The sequence below is a fragment of the Gasterosteus aculeatus genome, chromosome 21 (genome assembly GCF_964276395.1).
Source record: "Gasterosteus aculeatus chromosome 21, fGasAcu3.hap1.1, whole genome shotgun sequence".
Taxonomy (NCBI): Eukaryota; Metazoa; Chordata; class Actinopteri; order Perciformes; family Gasterosteidae; genus Gasterosteus; species Gasterosteus aculeatus.
This window is the reverse complement of record NC_135708.1, coordinates 12,123,841-12,140,303: the sequence shown is the minus strand read 5'-3', so window position 1 is coordinate 12,140,303 and position 16,463 is coordinate 12,123,841. Positions and strand designations below refer to the sequence as shown.

The 16,463-nt window shown below is 42.1% G+C and overlaps 2 protein-coding genes across 9 annotated transcripts; one reads left to right on the top strand and one right to left on the bottom strand.

Annotated features, from left to right (window-relative positions):
- Positions 1-3,174: 3,174 nt before the first annotated feature.
- LOC120812060 (ropporin-1-like protein) lies at positions 3,175-15,074 on the top strand. 5 transcript variants are annotated; one of them, XR_013454034.1, is made up of 6 exons: positions 3,175-3,372; positions 4,057-4,189; positions 4,838-4,958; positions 5,457-5,638; positions 6,210-6,381; positions 14,530-15,074. XR_013454034.1 is itself a non-coding variant. In XM_078095802.1 (6 exons), exons 1-6 carry the CDS (start codon positions 3,306-3,308, stop codon positions 14,547-14,549), a joined length of 651 nt encoding a protein of 216 aa, XP_077951928.1. In that variant the 5' UTR covers positions 3,278-3,305; the 3' UTR covers positions 14,550-15,074. The 5 variants fall into 5 exon arrangements, 4 of the variants coding, with proteins under 4 accessions (XP_077951928.1, XP_077951927.1, XP_077951930.1 ...); XM_078095802.1 differs by having other exon boundaries at positions 3,278-3,348; positions 5,477-5,638; XM_078095801.1 differs by having other exon boundaries at positions 3,287-3,372; positions 5,477-5,638.
- Positions 7,873-12,659, bottom strand: LOC144383033 (uncharacterized). Of its 4 annotated transcripts, XM_078095777.1 has the most exons (7): positions 12,232-12,659; positions 10,930-11,739; positions 10,708-10,851; positions 9,805-10,214; positions 9,488-9,590; positions 8,177-8,855; positions 7,873-7,966 (listed from the first exon to the last, which is right to left on the bottom strand). In XM_078095777.1, exons 1-3 carry the CDS (start codon positions 12,416-12,418, stop codon positions 10,715-10,717), a joined length of 1,134 nt encoding a protein of 377 aa, XP_077951903.1. In that variant the 5' UTR covers positions 12,419-12,659; the 3' UTR covers positions 7,873-7,966; positions 8,177-8,855; positions 9,488-9,590; positions 9,805-10,214; positions 10,708-10,714. The 4 variants fall into 4 exon arrangements, with proteins under 4 accessions (XP_077951903.1, XP_077951900.1, XP_077951902.1 ...); XM_078095774.1 differs by having other exon boundaries at positions 10,708-11,739; XM_078095776.1 differs by lacking the exons at positions 7,873-7,966; positions 8,177-8,855; positions 9,488-9,590 and having other exon boundaries at positions 9,829-9,932; positions 10,708-11,739.
- Positions 15,075-16,463: the final 1,389 nt, after the last annotated feature.

Genomic DNA, 16,463 nt, shown 5'->3' with positions numbered 1-16,463 from the left:
CTGTGGCTGGACCAGATATACATCTCTGGAAGTGACAGTCACCCGCACAGCAGGAGGCCGATGCCATAGAGATGGAGGAGCCACAGGAGAGCAGAGCCCTCAGCTGGGGGTGGATGAAGGTATAATAATAATGCGTACACACACACACACTGGGACTGTTATGCACTTGGTTTTTCCACAGCAGCTGGTGAAACCTGGTATGTATGTATGTATGACACCTTGGGTTGCATCGAAACAGCATGTAGGAGGTGGAGTCTTAACCCTACTGGTGTAAACCTCTTAGCCCTGCAGCCTGATAGGACTGTGAGAACAAGGTCACCTCACTCACAGGTGAACCACAATAAACAGCACGTCCAACGAAGGAGCTGATGCCAATGGTGGGATCAATATCAACATGACAAATCATTGTAGTGACATGGTCGTCTTATTAAATTATTTTGGAATGATCATTTCAAAGTAAATAATGGACACTAAACCAATGCCTGTTCTTGTCTCTTATTTTAAAGTGATTATTTTCTCATTTTGGTAAAAAAAAGATCTCTGTTCAGTCCCTATACGGTGGCATCTCTACCAGCCCAGTAGATTATACAAAAGAAATCAGCATGAATTTCCCGTGAGATGTTACTGTTCATGTACACAGGTCCAACTCTCTCACTGAGTCAAGTAATCCTAATCTATATCTCCATTATCTCAACTGGCCAGTGGTCAAGGAAAATACCACACTGTGGTCAAAAATGGAACCCATTTGCCATTATAATTGAATAATGCTTGTCCCTTAATTGTTATTGGATTGCAATAGCTCCTTTTCAGTCATAAAAGTTGATCAGCTCAGTTAAAATGGTGTTGAAAATAAATGGGTGGTAGCGTGTATTGGATGTTGTCACATTCTGGCAACAACAAAACAAACACAATAATTGAAGGATGTCAAACAATATTTCAGGGGCTCAATACATGCCAATTTTGCCCAGATTGCAGTTTGTTGTCTCCCCCTTTTTAAAGTTTTAAAGTACCATCTAAAATGTAAGCAAAAACCTCTGATTTGACATGGAACGGCACGGATGTGTTTGCTCGTGCCTGGTGTGGCCTGTGTGCATCGCCCCAACTGACGTCCGTGTCACTCTCTCCCACAGGTTTTGGTGGTGGGCCAGGATTTGGTGGGGTGGGGCCTGGGGGGTCTTCTTTTGCCTTCTCCACCAGTAAGCCCACAGGGGGCAGTCTGAGTGCAGGTACATACATAATGTTTATGCCCCCTCCCACACCCCTTAGCAATTACAATAACCTATTACAATAACAGTGTGCCCCCCCCCCCCCCCCCTGAAATGAGACGTTTCTCTGAGCATGTGTCATCGGAAGCAGTTGGACAATCTTTCCGTATCAAGCTACTTGTGGTGATTGTGTTTCTGTTTGGTTGGGTTTTGGCTGTGTTCTCCTGTGTTGTGTGCGGCAGGGGGTGTGGCTGGCTGTTGGCGGCAACTGGACGAGACACACCTGCATCCAATCATCCTCCTCCATATAAACCTGGGCGTCTCATCACGTCGACGCCAGATTATTCCGTCAACTACGAACGCGCGTGTGCATCACCGCCCGGCTCTTCGTCCTCCCCGTTGCCAGGATCCTCGCCAGCCAATAAACTTTTGTCCACATATCCAGCCACTAACCTCTCCTTGCCTGCTTTGGGGTCCGAACCTTCACCTAAATCCTAACACTACTCCTCAGCAGTGTACACATATACTGTGTAATAAGGAGGCTTTGTCAACAGTGTGATCCTTTTATATCAGTTGGCAGTTTTTGGGATACGGGTTGTTACCCAACGTGGGCACAACTTGGCCAAAGCTGAAGTATGTGCATTATAAGGTCTGCCTATATTTCAATCATTAGTTACTTCTAAAAAATGTTCTAGGTTTCGGTAGCAGCAGCAGCTCGGAACAATATCAAGCGTTATCGGTCAGTCGTATGTACTTTATTGTCCAAGTTCACGTCCTACTAGATTAGATCGTTCAATTGTATTGCTTCTCTCTCGTCAATCTACAACCTCCGGATGGATGTGATCGACAGTGGAGTGTATTGAAATGCCGTTTGCATCATTTTAAATGTTATTTTTCCCCGTTTGCGTTAAATCTATAATGTTTAGCGCTGCGACGCTTTTGGGGAATCCCAGCCGTGAACACAGCTGGCTCAATGACAGATAGTTCAGCTCTCTGCGATGAAGTGCTTTTGTCGAGCCGGATATGTTTTTGTGCTCTGCGGTCCAGAGTGCATTTAGTTGAAGAAACCGCAGATCGCTTAGCTGCACTTGAACTCTGCTAAAATGATAAATTGGCCCGAGCCTCGTCCAGGGAAGGGTAGGATTCCATTTAAGGAAAGAGGTTTAGTGGGTTTGGAGCAGTGTAGTCGCTGCGTAAGGTGTCCATCGGGAGTATTATGTGATCCCAGGTGCTTTTTTTTTAGGCACAGGAGAGCGTCCAGAGGGGTTTGGGGGAAGCACAGTTTTATTTTTGTATTAAGTGGAGTAAGAGATGACATACGGGAGGGGTAAAAGCAGCACCTTGGGACAGTCCACAATCAAGTCCACGTGACCTGTGTTGTTTTGCTAAAGTCCATCCCTCCATCATTGTTTCGTGGTGGCGTTTTAGACCCATTCAGTTGGCCATAATGTAAAAACATGGGAGAGGAAACGCTGTTTCCTCTCCCATGTCGTTGTATGTGACCTGGCAGTGCATGTGTGCTCATTGCACAAGTATGAATTTGTCTCCTGTCGTCTTTCATAATTGCTGACTTCTTTTGAACGTCAAGGATGGCGGAGATATTTTGCTTTTTTTTGTGTGTTCAGTTACCAAATACTGGTAGATGTACAATTATTTCCAAATCACTGTCTGTAAACTTGTATTTTCAAGAAGCTGTTTATTAATAAAATCTTCATTAGGATGTTTTGCCTGTTTACGGCAACACTTCAATAAATGTGTGTGTTTACACAGAATGGTGTCTGTCAAGTTCTTGTCCGAATGTCAGTGTTTTCCACTTTTATAGTACTTTTAATAACATTTCCACGGCATATATCCCTTACCTTTTGGCTTGACATTTCCCAAACAAGTAAATTAATGAAAAGGCTTTTTTTTTTTTTTACTCACGGCCTCATGTTGCATCGTTCATTCCAGTAACTTTACACAATCGGTCGGATTAGAATTCACAAAGGCAAGCCGATGTTAAGGTTAATCAGTTGACGTCTCCCAACAGGAGGGGGGCAATGTCGCACTTCACGTGGCATGACATCTACCCCTCGAAAACCAGAGAAGAAGACCGTTGCTATGCAACGGGGCTGCAAGCGATACACAGGCTGCCTCTCGCGTTGTAGTTTATCTCCTTTTTCTAAAGGTCATTATTCAGCAATCCAGGGAACGGTAAATTTGTTGATGTGTGGACGTTTATTCAAAATGAGGTTTTATGACAATGTTGGACATCAGGACCATAAAACAAGTGTGAATACATGGTCAACGTATAAATTCTGTATTTAACTTCAGTTACCCGTTTCTACTGCGTGTCCTAACCTGCGCTACGGGAGCTAATGCTAACGTTAATTTAAGGCTCGTGTTTTTGCGGTAAACTTACCGTTAACCACGTCGGTTTTAGCTGCTGTTAGCTTAACGTTACTGTAACGTATAACTTCCGGGAAATGACGTTGATAACATGTTCGGCTTTTTACTACCGTTACCTTGCAGTCTTACATCTCATTCACCTAAACGCTCTTAAATTGATGTCTGGTTCATTTTAAAACCTAGTTTTCAATTCGGATTTCATCTTATTGCTCACGATGAGGAAATGAATCTATGGAGATGTTATCTTTTTTTTAAATGTAGCTCCCATGGTCTTTAACTTCGTATTCCTCTCAAACGTATTGAAACAGCAACTTTAGATCCCCGAGAAGAACCACTATTCCATCCTTAAGTTAATATTCTGGTTGCGAGCTGCCACTTTATTTCAGATTATGTCTCATGGATGTCCTCTCGGATAAAGCTCCTACATGCTAACTGGACAATGTTGCAATGTTTTATATTGCAGCCATGCCTCTTCCAGACACAATGTTCTGTGCCCAGCAAATCGACATCGCCCAAGAGCTGCCAGACATCCTGAAAAACTTCACCAAGGCAGCCGTCCGTACGCAGCCCGAGGACCTGCTGCTGTGGTCTGCGGCGTAAGATTCAATCTCTTGTCAGTGGTCGTTTGGATACAGGAAGGGATACATGTGATTACGTTCAATACGTTCGGTCTTGATCTCTCAAGCAACACCATGACTTCCTGCATGCAGAGGAAGTAGCCTCTGTTGTAGCCATTTTTGCATTGACCGAGCTTTAAGTGTGAGGGGGGCACATTTTCTACCCCTAAGGAAAGTCATTTCAGCTGTTCTTTTATTTGCCAATGTAGCTTCAGTGTTTACAGCAAAAGGACAGTACACGAGCCATCTGGTGAACCAAAAACAAATCACATTCTCCAGGGTTGCAAGAAGTTTATACGCCATTAAAATAACACCAGGCTCTGTAGCTTTTCAAAGATGATGAAAGTCATGCTGCCTCTAAACTCATTGCGAGAGCTAGTTTTTGAATAATTTAAACTCTGAGATAAAGTTATCCAGTGAGCCCTTCGGCACAATTGGAAGATCAGTAAACTTCCTTCTAAACTGCAACACATGATGGTTTTTCAACTGATTAACCCTCATGACAATTTATTCTAATGTCAATCCATGCATCATTTGACTGCATCACTTATTGCCTTGAAAAGCATAAAGCCAAGCACCGTGTTTTTAATAGTACAAATGTGTGCGTGTGTGTGTGTCCGCTCGCAGATACTTTACTGCGCTGTCTAAAGGAGAGCGTCTGCCTGTGAAGGATCGGCTGGAGCTGAATGTCACACATAAGACGGACAGCGCGATGACTCCTGGTCTGCTAAAGACTCTCCATAAACAGGTGCTGTCCTTACAAAGGGACCACACCTTAAATAACCAATCACATCAAACCTCTCGCACATTAAACCTGTTTTTTGACCTTTATACCTATTGATTATCAGTTGCTACTATGCTGATACCCCCATTTTGCTTCTTTTGTTTTAGCTGCATCTGCATATTGCAATGATGTCCCATGTGACTCATTAAAGTTTAGTGTTATTGTAAAAGTACATTTCAAAATGTTTGCTCACGTCATGCCCACAAATCAACAATGAATTCAAAACAATATTGTCAGACATGATGGTGACACCCAGACATTCATCTTTTCAATCTACCAGCTCAGAGCGGTGACCGACCCCTCGTATGTCCTTAAATCAGTGCTGTGTGTTAATTACAAACATGAAAGTCAGTCGATAAACAGCTCGCTGATCCTCCGTTCGTTAATGCACTCATCTGTTAAACTAGATAACCTTTTTTTTTTTCTTCCTCTCCTTCCCTTCATCTACTCCCGCACCTGCAGATCCCTCAACCCGATCTCAGCTATCCATCAGGGAGACGTGCAGCGAGGAGGAACTGCGGGAGAAGTGGAGGGGTCTGTGTCTACCCACGGATCAGCTGGAGACCCTGCTGTCGCTGGGCAGTTTTGGCTCAGACATCGATTGGATGGAGTTTTTTGCCCTGGGCTGCAGTTCTCTGGGAGAGGTAAGACGTTATATAAGGCCAGATACATAAATGCTAACACCACTTTATACCTTTTTGAGGCCACGCACAGCTGGAGATCCTAAAAAATACTTTTTAGGATCACCACACAGTCCAGTCTTCTCGTGTTTAAACTAGATCCAGACATCAGTGATCAGAAGACTTCAAGGTCCGTCAAGGTCCCTGGACCCCAGAGATCAATCATTCTCTGACTACTTGAATGCTTTTAAGCTAATGATTTTGTTTCAAAAGAGAGAGACCAAAGAGAATTTCCCCACGCACGGAGAACTCTGTGGATGAGAGCTTCGCAGCTCAGCATTGACAACACAATGTGCTCAGTGAGGCTGTTAAACACTTTAAGCACATGAGGGCATTCATGTTCTACCTTGATTTGGTCTGTCACGGGTTGCTGTGCATGCATATAAGTTTGAGTTAAGTGTATTTACAGTGTGTTGTTGCCATGATCAAACGTGCCTTGAATGCTGACGCATTGCATTGTTATATTGCATCTGTATTTCTTCTGAAAAAATTCCTCTCGTCTTCTTCTCTCGCGTTCCTGCATACACCTTCTCAGACGCTCATAAGTTCCCTCAAGGTTGCTTGCGAGCTGCTGACGGAGGACGAGGAGGGCGGTCCTGCCAGGATCCCGTTCGACATTTTTGTCAAACTCTACACCTACCTGGCTCACCTGGAGGGGGACATGCCACAGGATCACATCGATAACTTCCTTGGCTCAAGGCCCAAGTGTAGGTGCTGCGTGGATGTGTGTTGGTGTGCATGTGTCAATATGCTTCTAGAAATAAAGCCTAGCTCACTGCATCTACGTGCAATAATGAGTCTCCAACACAGATGTTATTGACTTGTCTTTTCTCAAAGCGCTCATTTGAATCAGTTATCTGTGGGTTAACTTTCCGTCTATACAGGTGATCAGTCATATGATGGATTAGACTCACGTGACCTCAAAAACTGTTATGCACAAGCAAGCAGAACTTTTCCAGATTGTTTTGATCACTCGAGATGGCTAACAAGTCACCAAGACTTTGATAATGATAATTGTAATATGAGCACAGATGATTCGACCCCCTTTTTGTTGCTGAAAAGTAGAAACTTAAAACTCCAGTGTGTTTAACAAGCGACACACTCATATAGAAATGCAGGAAATGCACTCAAAACGACTTTTGGCATTAAGCATGCATCAATGCGTCCTCTGCAGTGATTGCTGTGGTCTGTAAGTGTTGGTTATACACACAGACAAGCGAAGCCAGATCTCTTGGCCTCAGATGATGCTGTGAGCTCATAATTGTCACTCTTGTGAAACGCCGAGCTGTTGCACTGATGGACTGGTTTCTCTGCCCCGACAGAAACAAGCAGGGTAACATGATTCAGGTTTCCAACTTCTACATCAGGAAGTGAGGGAGGAAGAGACGCCAAGCAGTGGAGGACAGGAAGGGAGCGATAGAGACAACAAGCTGAATGTTCTATTAATAAACGAGATAGCGGATGCTCCTTCATGCACAGCTGTTGTTTTATTACCCTAGAAATTTAATTGTTAGCGTCGTACACAGTGGATTATTATTGGTCATTGTCCTGCACAAAAAGGCTGCTATCCTCAGTCAGGTTGGTATTTTCTTAATGAGCAGCAAGAGAGGCACAGAGCTGCTTTCCCCAAATTGTCAGGTGGAGTGTGTGTGTTTTTTTTATTGCCTGTTCCCTTCAGTCGGGGTTAGCCAAGTTAATTTTTCACACACACAACCCGCATCAGCTGGCGGCCTCTCTGCAGGCGGATGCAACACAGTGAAATGTGCAATTTTCATTGGACTTTTTTTGGCATTCGACACTTCATTTTTATGATTTGTTTCCAGCAGTATTGCCCTATAACGTAACATTGTTGCTTCTTTTATTACATTTGTAAACATATTTAACAATTTTTAACGTACAATAGGATGACTTTTCATGAGTTTTCCTATAAGTTCTATTCACCCACAGCTTCTAATTGCATTTCACTTTTTGTTGTTGTTGAAAAGAATCAATATCCTATGTCAAAATACGTCATGTAGCAGTATCAATTGTGGTAATACTACCACTGGAGGTACTAGTCATTATAGTAGTAGCTCTAGTTTTTGAAAGAGCAATACAGATTTTTTTAAAACAGCTTAATTCTGGCCTTCATGGTTGAGGTACAGATAATCAGAGGGTTTTTCTTTAATTATGGATTGGAGACTGAATGAGAGAGAGAGTTTTGTATTTTTTAAATTTTTTATTTATTTATCTAACAAACAAACAAACAACATTATATGGAGGGGGCTCCACTGGTCGTCCAACGCTGTTCACCTGTGTGAGTGGGGGGGGGGGGGGGGGGGGATGAGAGGGTGAAGCAGCTCAAAATATGCACGGAAATAGAAAGAAGAGAAAACTACAGCTTAGAAGAACAATACAACGGTTTAACATTTACTGGAATGCTTAAACAGCATTCAAACAAATATGAAATCGTTTGAGAAGCCACACAAAACCCAAAGAATGTGACTATTTTGTGACACCTACCTTATCCTTAAGGTGAGGAAAGCAACACGTGTGGTCGTTTCTGCTGTCTCTTGGAATAGCTGGTTTCCTCAATCCTTTAATAACAGGCAATGTTGCTGAGTCATCCCACTTTGGCACAGATTTCTTTGGAATAGTTGTCTGCTGTTGGCTACCTGTGCCTTTCTTCTGTGGAATTGGTGGAATCGGTGGTAAAACACTTGTTTGTGGTGCTGCTTGTACACGCGTAGTTGGGCGTCTAGAAGGGGGATTGACAGCTGGATCTTTAGGTGCTGACTTTTGGGGAATTGTCGGTAGACGTTTTTCTGGTGTCTTCTTGGCGTCATCAATGGTTCCTTTACTTTGCTTTTGACTTGTAGCTGGTAACATGGTGGTTTTGTCTTGGGGATTATTCTGCTTTCTTTCTTTGGTCTTTGGCTTCTTGCTGGTCTTGGTGCACTGCATTCTTTAGGTTTTTGTGGTAACACGCTGCTGGCATTTTGTGGCTTCCCCCTCGTGCCGATTGGTAGATTCTTCCTGGATTTCGGGGGCACATCTGCTGGAACTTTAGGTGATAACTTTCGGGATGTTTTCTGCGTGTGTGTTTCCGGTGTCTTGTCGGCAACAGCAGGGGTAAGAGGTACAGGCTTCTTATCTTTAACCCCAGTTGATGGTGCATGTTCACTGATTGCAGATTCCAAATCTGGGAAGAGAAAAACATTTCAGAAAAATAAAATTAGTACACAAGATTTAGCAATAACAATTTTCCAGCTACAAGGCCTTAACTACATGTTAGTACTTAGATACCGAGTGTTACACACACACACACACACACACTGCAACAGGCTCCGTTCAGGTGTGTTTTATTCTGCAATAACAACAGACAGTCAGCAACAATCAGAATCAGAACGACTGTCTGTACTTGCCGACGCGGAGTCACTTGCTCTAAGCAAGTGTTACAGCGCCCGTCAGGTCTACTAAACCCGCTACCGCCACCTGCTGGCGGAAACGAGTGCTGCCCCACTGCCACTGCAGGGGGAAGGAGGCAGGCTCAAAAAGTCACACGAAGGATTTCTTTACCCAATAATCAAAACAAACACAATAACAGGGGAATGGCACTAAACAATACAATTCAAAGAAACAATGGAAGTCCTTAAAAATGTCCAGGGTGCCACACCAGCACCATCGAAGCAATTAAGAATAGCATCATATTTTTAAGAATGACCTTTAAACAAAGGTTTATTTTCATTTTTATCTTCCTCAGTTTCTGAAATTTTGTAACAAAACAAATGATTACCTAAACATCATCTTTTATATATTTAGACAATATCTTACCACGTGTCTCTTGGTATTGAAAGCACATTTCCACTGGATTGTGGACTCCGGATTCTGGACTGGGTTCTATTGGTTGGAGCACTTTTTTCTTCTTCTTCTCAAACTGATAATTATAAAAGTAATATTTTCTTGAGAAAACAGTTGTAAACATGTGGTTAATGTTGTGACATGAAACTATGTTATTATGTTCAGACAACAGAACTACCTGATTGCATTCAGGAAAACATTATGGTTTGGGTTAACATAATGAAATAACGTCCTAGCCATATATCTTGATATATGCATAAATATGCAGTCAAAGGTTTGGACACACTCACTGAATTACAACGCGGGTCGATGTGGGGAGGGAGTAAGAAAGGGAGAGGGAGCGATGTCCTTTCACGAGTCGGTTCGTCTACTGCACGGCTGCGTCAGGTGGCTCCACTGGTCGTCCAACGCTGTTCACCTGTGTGGAGGGAAGGGGAAGGGGGAGGGGAGGCGAGGGGGAGGGGGAAGGGGAGGGGAGGGGAAAGGGAAGGGGAGGTGGAGGGGAGGGGGAGGGGAAGGGAAGGGGGAAGGGGAGGGGGGGTGGGAAGGTGGATGGGGAAGGGGAGGTGGAGGGGAGGGGAAGGGGGGGGGGGGTGGATGGGGAAGGGAAGGGGGGGGGGGGTAAGAAAGAGAGAGGGAGCGACGTCCTTTCAGGTGTCGGTTCGTCAGGTGGCTCCACTGGTCGTCCAACGCTGTTCACCTGTGTGAGAAAAAGACAGAGAGACTTCAGCCTGTGTCTGAGTTGCCACGGGAACGTCACCCTATCATTGTCTCCCAAAATGAAGCATGAAGAGTGAATATTGTGTGATGAGGACCAACTACAAATATTTTTTGAACCAGATTCTGATGCTGCTCTCTCCTTTAGCTCTCCATCTCCACTTTAACTGGTGCCATACACACTCATGTCAACCTCAGAAACTGAAAAAACTAATCTGTGATATTTTGGAAAAAGTCCAAAAGCTGAATTTTATTTTTGTAGTTAAAGAGTAACAGTTGTAATAGCTGAAGATTTGAAGGAGGAGAAGCAGCTCAAAATATGCACGGAAATAGAAAGAAGAGAAAAATACCGCTTAGAAGAACAATACAACGGTTTAACGTTTACTGGAATGCTTAAACAGCATTCAAACAAATATGAAATGGTCGAGAAGCCACACAAAACCCAGAGAATGTGACTACTATTTTGTGACACCTACCTTATCCTTAAGGTGAGTAACGAAACACTGTGTGTGTGATTCTTGCCCTGTGGATTATTTGCACCAACTGAGGGCGTTGGTGAACCAATTGAGGGCATTGGTGGTCGTTTCTGCTGTCTCTTGGGATAGCTGGTTTCCTCAATCCTTTAATAACGGGCAATGTTACTGAGTCATCCCACTTTGGCACAGATTTCTTTGGAATAGTTGTCTGCTGTTGGCTACCTGTGCCTTTCTTCTGTGGAATCGGTGGTAAAACACTTGTTTGTGGCGTTGCTTGTACACGCGTAGTTGGGCGTGTAGAAGGGGGATTGACAGCTGGATCTTTAGGTGCTGACTTTTGGGGAATTGTCGGTAGACGTTTTTCTGGTGTCTTCTTGGCGTCATGAATGGTTCCTTTACCTTGCTTTTGACTTGTGGCTGGTAACAAACATGGTGGTCTTGTCTTGGGTATTATTTTTCTTTCTTCCTTTGGTCTTTCTGTTCTTGCTGGCGTTGGTTCACTGCGTTCTTTAGGTTTTTGGGGTGACACGCTGCTGGCATTTTCTGGCTTCCCCCTCGTGCCGATTGGTAGATTTTTCTTGGATTTCGGGGGATTGACAGCTGGATCTTTAGATGCTGACATTTGGGGAATTGTCGGTAGACGTTTTTCTGGTGTCTTCTTGGCGTCATCAATGGTTCCTTTACCTTGCTTTTGATTTGCAGCTGGTGGTAACCATGGTGGTCTTGTCTTGGGGATTATTTTTCTTTCTTCCTTTGGTCTTTCTGTTCTTGCTGACGTTGGTTCACTGCGTTCTTTAGGTTTTTGTGGTAACACGCTGCTAGCATTTTGTGGCTTCCCCCTCGTGTCGATTGGTAGATTCTTCCTGGATTTCGGGGGCACATCTGCTGGAGCTTTAGGTGATGACTTTCGTGGTGTTGTTTTCTGTGTGTGTGTTTCCGGTGTCTTCTTGGCAACAGCAGGGGTAAAAGGTACAGGCTTCTTTTCTTTAACCCCAGTTGATGGTGCATGTTCATTGATTGCAGATTCCAAATCTGGGAAGAGAAAAACATTTTAGAAAAATAAAATTAGTACACAAGATTTAGCAATAACAATTTTCCAGCTCCAAGCCCCTAACTACAACATTACAGGTCATTTAGCAGACGCTTTTATCCAAAGTGTAATGTAAGTCGCTTTTCAACAATGGCTTTTTCACATTTTTGCCCGGGGAGTAATTTGGGGTTAGGTGTCTTGCTCAGGGACACTTCATCATGGAACATGGGGCAGCCTGGACTCAAACTACTAACCTTGTGCTTCCCAGCACACCTTCTCTAACCCCTGCACCACGACGACCCTTACTACATGTTAGTACTTAGATACCAAGCACGATCGGAGCAATTAAGAATAGCATCACATTTTTAAGAATGACCTTTAAACCAAGGTTTATTTTCACTTTATGTTCCTCACTTTCTGAAATTTTCACATTCTATAAACAAAACATACGATAACCTAAACATCATGTTTTATATATTTAGACAGTATCTTACCACGAGCCTCTTGGAATCGAAAGCACATTTCCACTGGATTGCTTTCAGTTTTAGAGCCTCTTGTTTGGTTGAGCTCTGAGGTATACTCCACTAAAAAGTCTGGCATGTCGGCAGGATGTGCGGAGATTGTAGCTCTGGCCATACACTCGACCAAGCTTTTCAGTCCTTTCGGCGGCTGGCGGGCCATCTTTGAGTCTTTGAGAATCCCTCTGCAATGTAAAGTTGATGTGTTCACGCTGAGTGGGGATCCAAAATGAGCTCTGATAATCTATCCTTCCACATTCTACATTCTGTATGGAGAATTCTCTGTGATGTCATAGAATGTTCTACATTCTGCTCCGTGTTCTATTGGTTGGAGCCCCTTTTTCTTCTTCTTCTCAAACTGATGATTATAAAAGTAATATTTTCTTGAGAAAACAGTTGTAAACATGTGGTTAATGTTGTGAAATGAAGCTACGTTATTATATTCAGTAAAAAGCTGTGGGTTAAAAGCGTCAGCTATTAACCCACAGCTTTTTACCCTGCAGCACACCCCACAGCTTTTTTACCCTGTAATGTAATGAATTAAATGGGAACATTTGTCCAAAACTTTGACTGGTATTGTATAAATATACTGTTTATGTATCTACTCTTGCTACTACGGTGACCACTGCTACATTTCTTTTGTATGATTGTTACTATTAGTACACTGTAAAATCCAATTAGTAAACCTTACTTAAAAAAAGCATGCAACCCAATTGCCTTAAAAAAGCAAGTAAAGGAACTTTTTACATTCAAGTAAAGTTAATAATGTATTATATGTTGTACTAACGAGCTTACTTAGTGTAGTATAGTTACACTTTAGTTGAAGTAACTAAGAAATACTCAGTTTTCATTACTTCAAATGACCATTTCAAACAACTTAATTATTTCAAGTGAAGTATACTTTGTGTGCATTACAAACATCACAGTTATTTAAGTTGGGCTAACTAATGTTACATGTTCTGCAACTAGAAATATATCAGTATTATCTACTTGAACAGAAAAGTAATTTACTTGATTAAACCATGCAAACCGATTGCCTTAAAGCAACCAAGTTCACGTTACTCGTAAACTTAAGTGCTTCAAACATCCTATACAATAATGAAAAACAGGTAATATTCTCTTGATATTAAATCCCAATTAAAGTTATACATAATAAATCCAAGTAGAAACAACGTTCAATTATATGATATGGAAGTAAGAAAAAATAAAAGCATAACAACCAGCATTGGTTCTTTTTAAATTGAATGCAACAACAAACCAGTTTTAGTTACAGTAATTTTAGTATTAAACTATGGAAATTATCTATCGTTTATTTAGGTATTGATGACATCATCGGCCAATTTGCAATTGCTATAAAATATACAACTTTGTCCCTGATGTGGCATGATCAAGTTGTCGCTTTATTGAAACAAGGGGTGTTGCAGCTTCCCCCTATGATTTATATGTCTCTGCCAGTTTCCAAAACTTGTACCTTCTGCTTTCTCTGACAATTTATGTCAGCAGCTTTGCATTGGTCTCTACGGGCCGAGAGAAGGACTTTGTCTCGCTCTCTGTGTTCAGCGGCCCAGCGTTCTGCTCCAAGTTCTATTGGTTGTAGCTGGGGCTGTGCGGTAGACTGTTTCAACCGGTACGCTGGTATAGGATTTGCTTGGGTTAAGCCGGTACAAATGGCATTGCTCTTCAGCAGGCAGCATGGTTTATTTTTACACCTCATCACCAGGCGCAAAGCGGTCGGAGCTACTTATCTTATGTGTATTGAGATTGAGTTATGGTTATACATGTATAACAACAATGACAAAGCGCAACACACGCTCTTTAACTGGGTGAAGTACCACGACACGGCAGCTTGTGACACATAAACAACTGCAACTGTAATACCAAACTCTGTTGAAATTGAAAGTGATCAAATCTGTTGATTTGGTTTTGCTAATTTTGTTTTATAGTAATCAGTGTCACCACTACCAGTATTAGTGGTATTTGTAATACCACTTTTAGGACTAGGAGTCATTTTAGTGTTAATAGCAGTAGAAATAAAAGTAGTGCTAGTGTTAGTATTTAGTATATTGAAAAATGCCAAAGTATGTTTGAAAAGGTTATGAAATGTTGAAAAAGACACAATATAGTAAAAACCCTCACAACCAACTAGCAGAAGCATGAGGCAATGCATTCTGCAGCATCATGTCAGTGCGTTTCACTACTGGAGATTTAGGCAATTGGTTGTGTTATGCAGTGAAAATGTATTTCCTAGATGTCTGACATCCCGCTTTGTTTCAGGGAGCTCCAATGCGGGATGATAAAACCGCTGGACTTCATCCATTTGGAGGATACGAACCCAACTGCTTCTTATCTTTCAAACTTTTCCACAAAAAACCCCATCAAGAGCTGATTCAGAATGATGAAGGACAGAAATGACCAAATGCATTTATCTATTCAGGCCCAATTATCTTCTTCATGGAATCATGATCTCACAATCCCCAAATACACGAGTGAGAACATAGATGATATATTCACTTTGTAATTCTACAGAGAAGTCACAGGGGTTTTCCTCCGATGTCAACACTTTTCTGGGACTTTCAGTATCCTCCGTTTAATTTCTCGTCCTCACCCAAAGACGTTTTGTGTGCGTTTGTGTGTGTGTGTGTGTGTGTGTGTGTGTGTGTGTGTGTGTGTGTGTGCATTGGGAGGGAGGTTCTTTTCTTAATAGTATGTATTTGAGTCTATGTAAACTTTTGAGTGTATTTATTAATAATACTACTTTCCTGATCAGGTGTACCAGCGTTTGTTGAATATGTTAACAATAAATTACGTTGATTTGTCCAGCCTGTAATTAAGAGTTGTTCTTGCACACATGAAAACAAATTACAAAAATAACCTAATTAGGGGTCGTTGCTGACTGATTAAAATGTGTACATGACCCCTTGTGGAATATTACATTTCCTCAACCTTTCTCCGCCCTTGATTACACGCATAAGTGTTGTCTCATAGCTTATGAAACACACAGTGTTGACACTCCTGGCGCCCTTAACTGATTTGACAATATGAAGTATTTTTAATCAAGCTACAGCTAATCACCACATTGGGCCTTTGCCATAAAGTGGAAGTCATTTTCTGGCTAATCTTAGTTACAAGCAGCCTGTTCAAAAACACTCAACACTATTTTGGACAAACGTTCACTTTAGCACCACGCGCCTACTGAAACTCAAACAGTTGAGCACTTGTGTCAAGACTCATAGGAGATCTTTGTGTGGTGCTGCTGCTTCAGGTATGTCCGAGAAGAGGCCGTGGTGTGTTGGTGTGTTTTGGCCGCTCCGGGTTTTTGGGAGTGTAAATAAAACGACTGAATGGGGGAAGGACAGCGGGAGATCGCCAAAAAACCTTCCCTATCAGGATTGGAGTAATTGGCTCATTAGGTGCATTTGGAAATGCACCTAATGAGCCATCTTAAGAAAGAAGATGTTTGAAAATTGTATTTATGATTAAAAAACAACTGTTGAATAAAAAAGCTTTCCCAGAAGTATAATGGTGGAAAGGAAACATTTCAATGCTAATTATATAAACACCCTTTTTGTGCTGATGACCAACGACATATTTCAAACACATTCTGCCCAGTGAGCCTGTCCGACAGTACCTCAATGTTCAAGTATCCTGTGCAGATTTAAAGTTGGAGTTCGGTTTTGATCACTTGTGGAAAATCCGCCCACCTTAAAAAAAACATATTTGATCAAATAGCATAGAGAGATGTAGAGAAATAGAAGACATCATCAATCAACTTTTTGGCCGATCGAATTTATCTTAGTTTTTTTGGGAGATTAAAGATATTAAATATCAAACAGCATTATAAGGACTGCCTATATTTCAATCATTAGTTACTTCTAAAATTTCTTGTGTTTTCCTCCCTTTTTTCTAGGTTTCGGTAGCAGCAGCAGCTCGGAACAATAACAAGCGTTATCGGTCAGTCGTATGTACTTTATTGTCCAAGTTCACGTCCTACTAGATTAGATCGTTCAATTGTATTGCTTCTCTCTCGTCAATCTACAACCTCTGGCTGGATGTGATCGACAGTGGAGTGTATTGAAATGCCGTTTGCATCATTTTAAATGTTATTTTTCCCCGTTTGCGTTAAATCTATAATGTTTAGCGCTGCGACGCTTTTGGGGAATCCCAGCCGTGAACACAGCTGGCTCAATGACAGATAGTTCAGCTCTCTG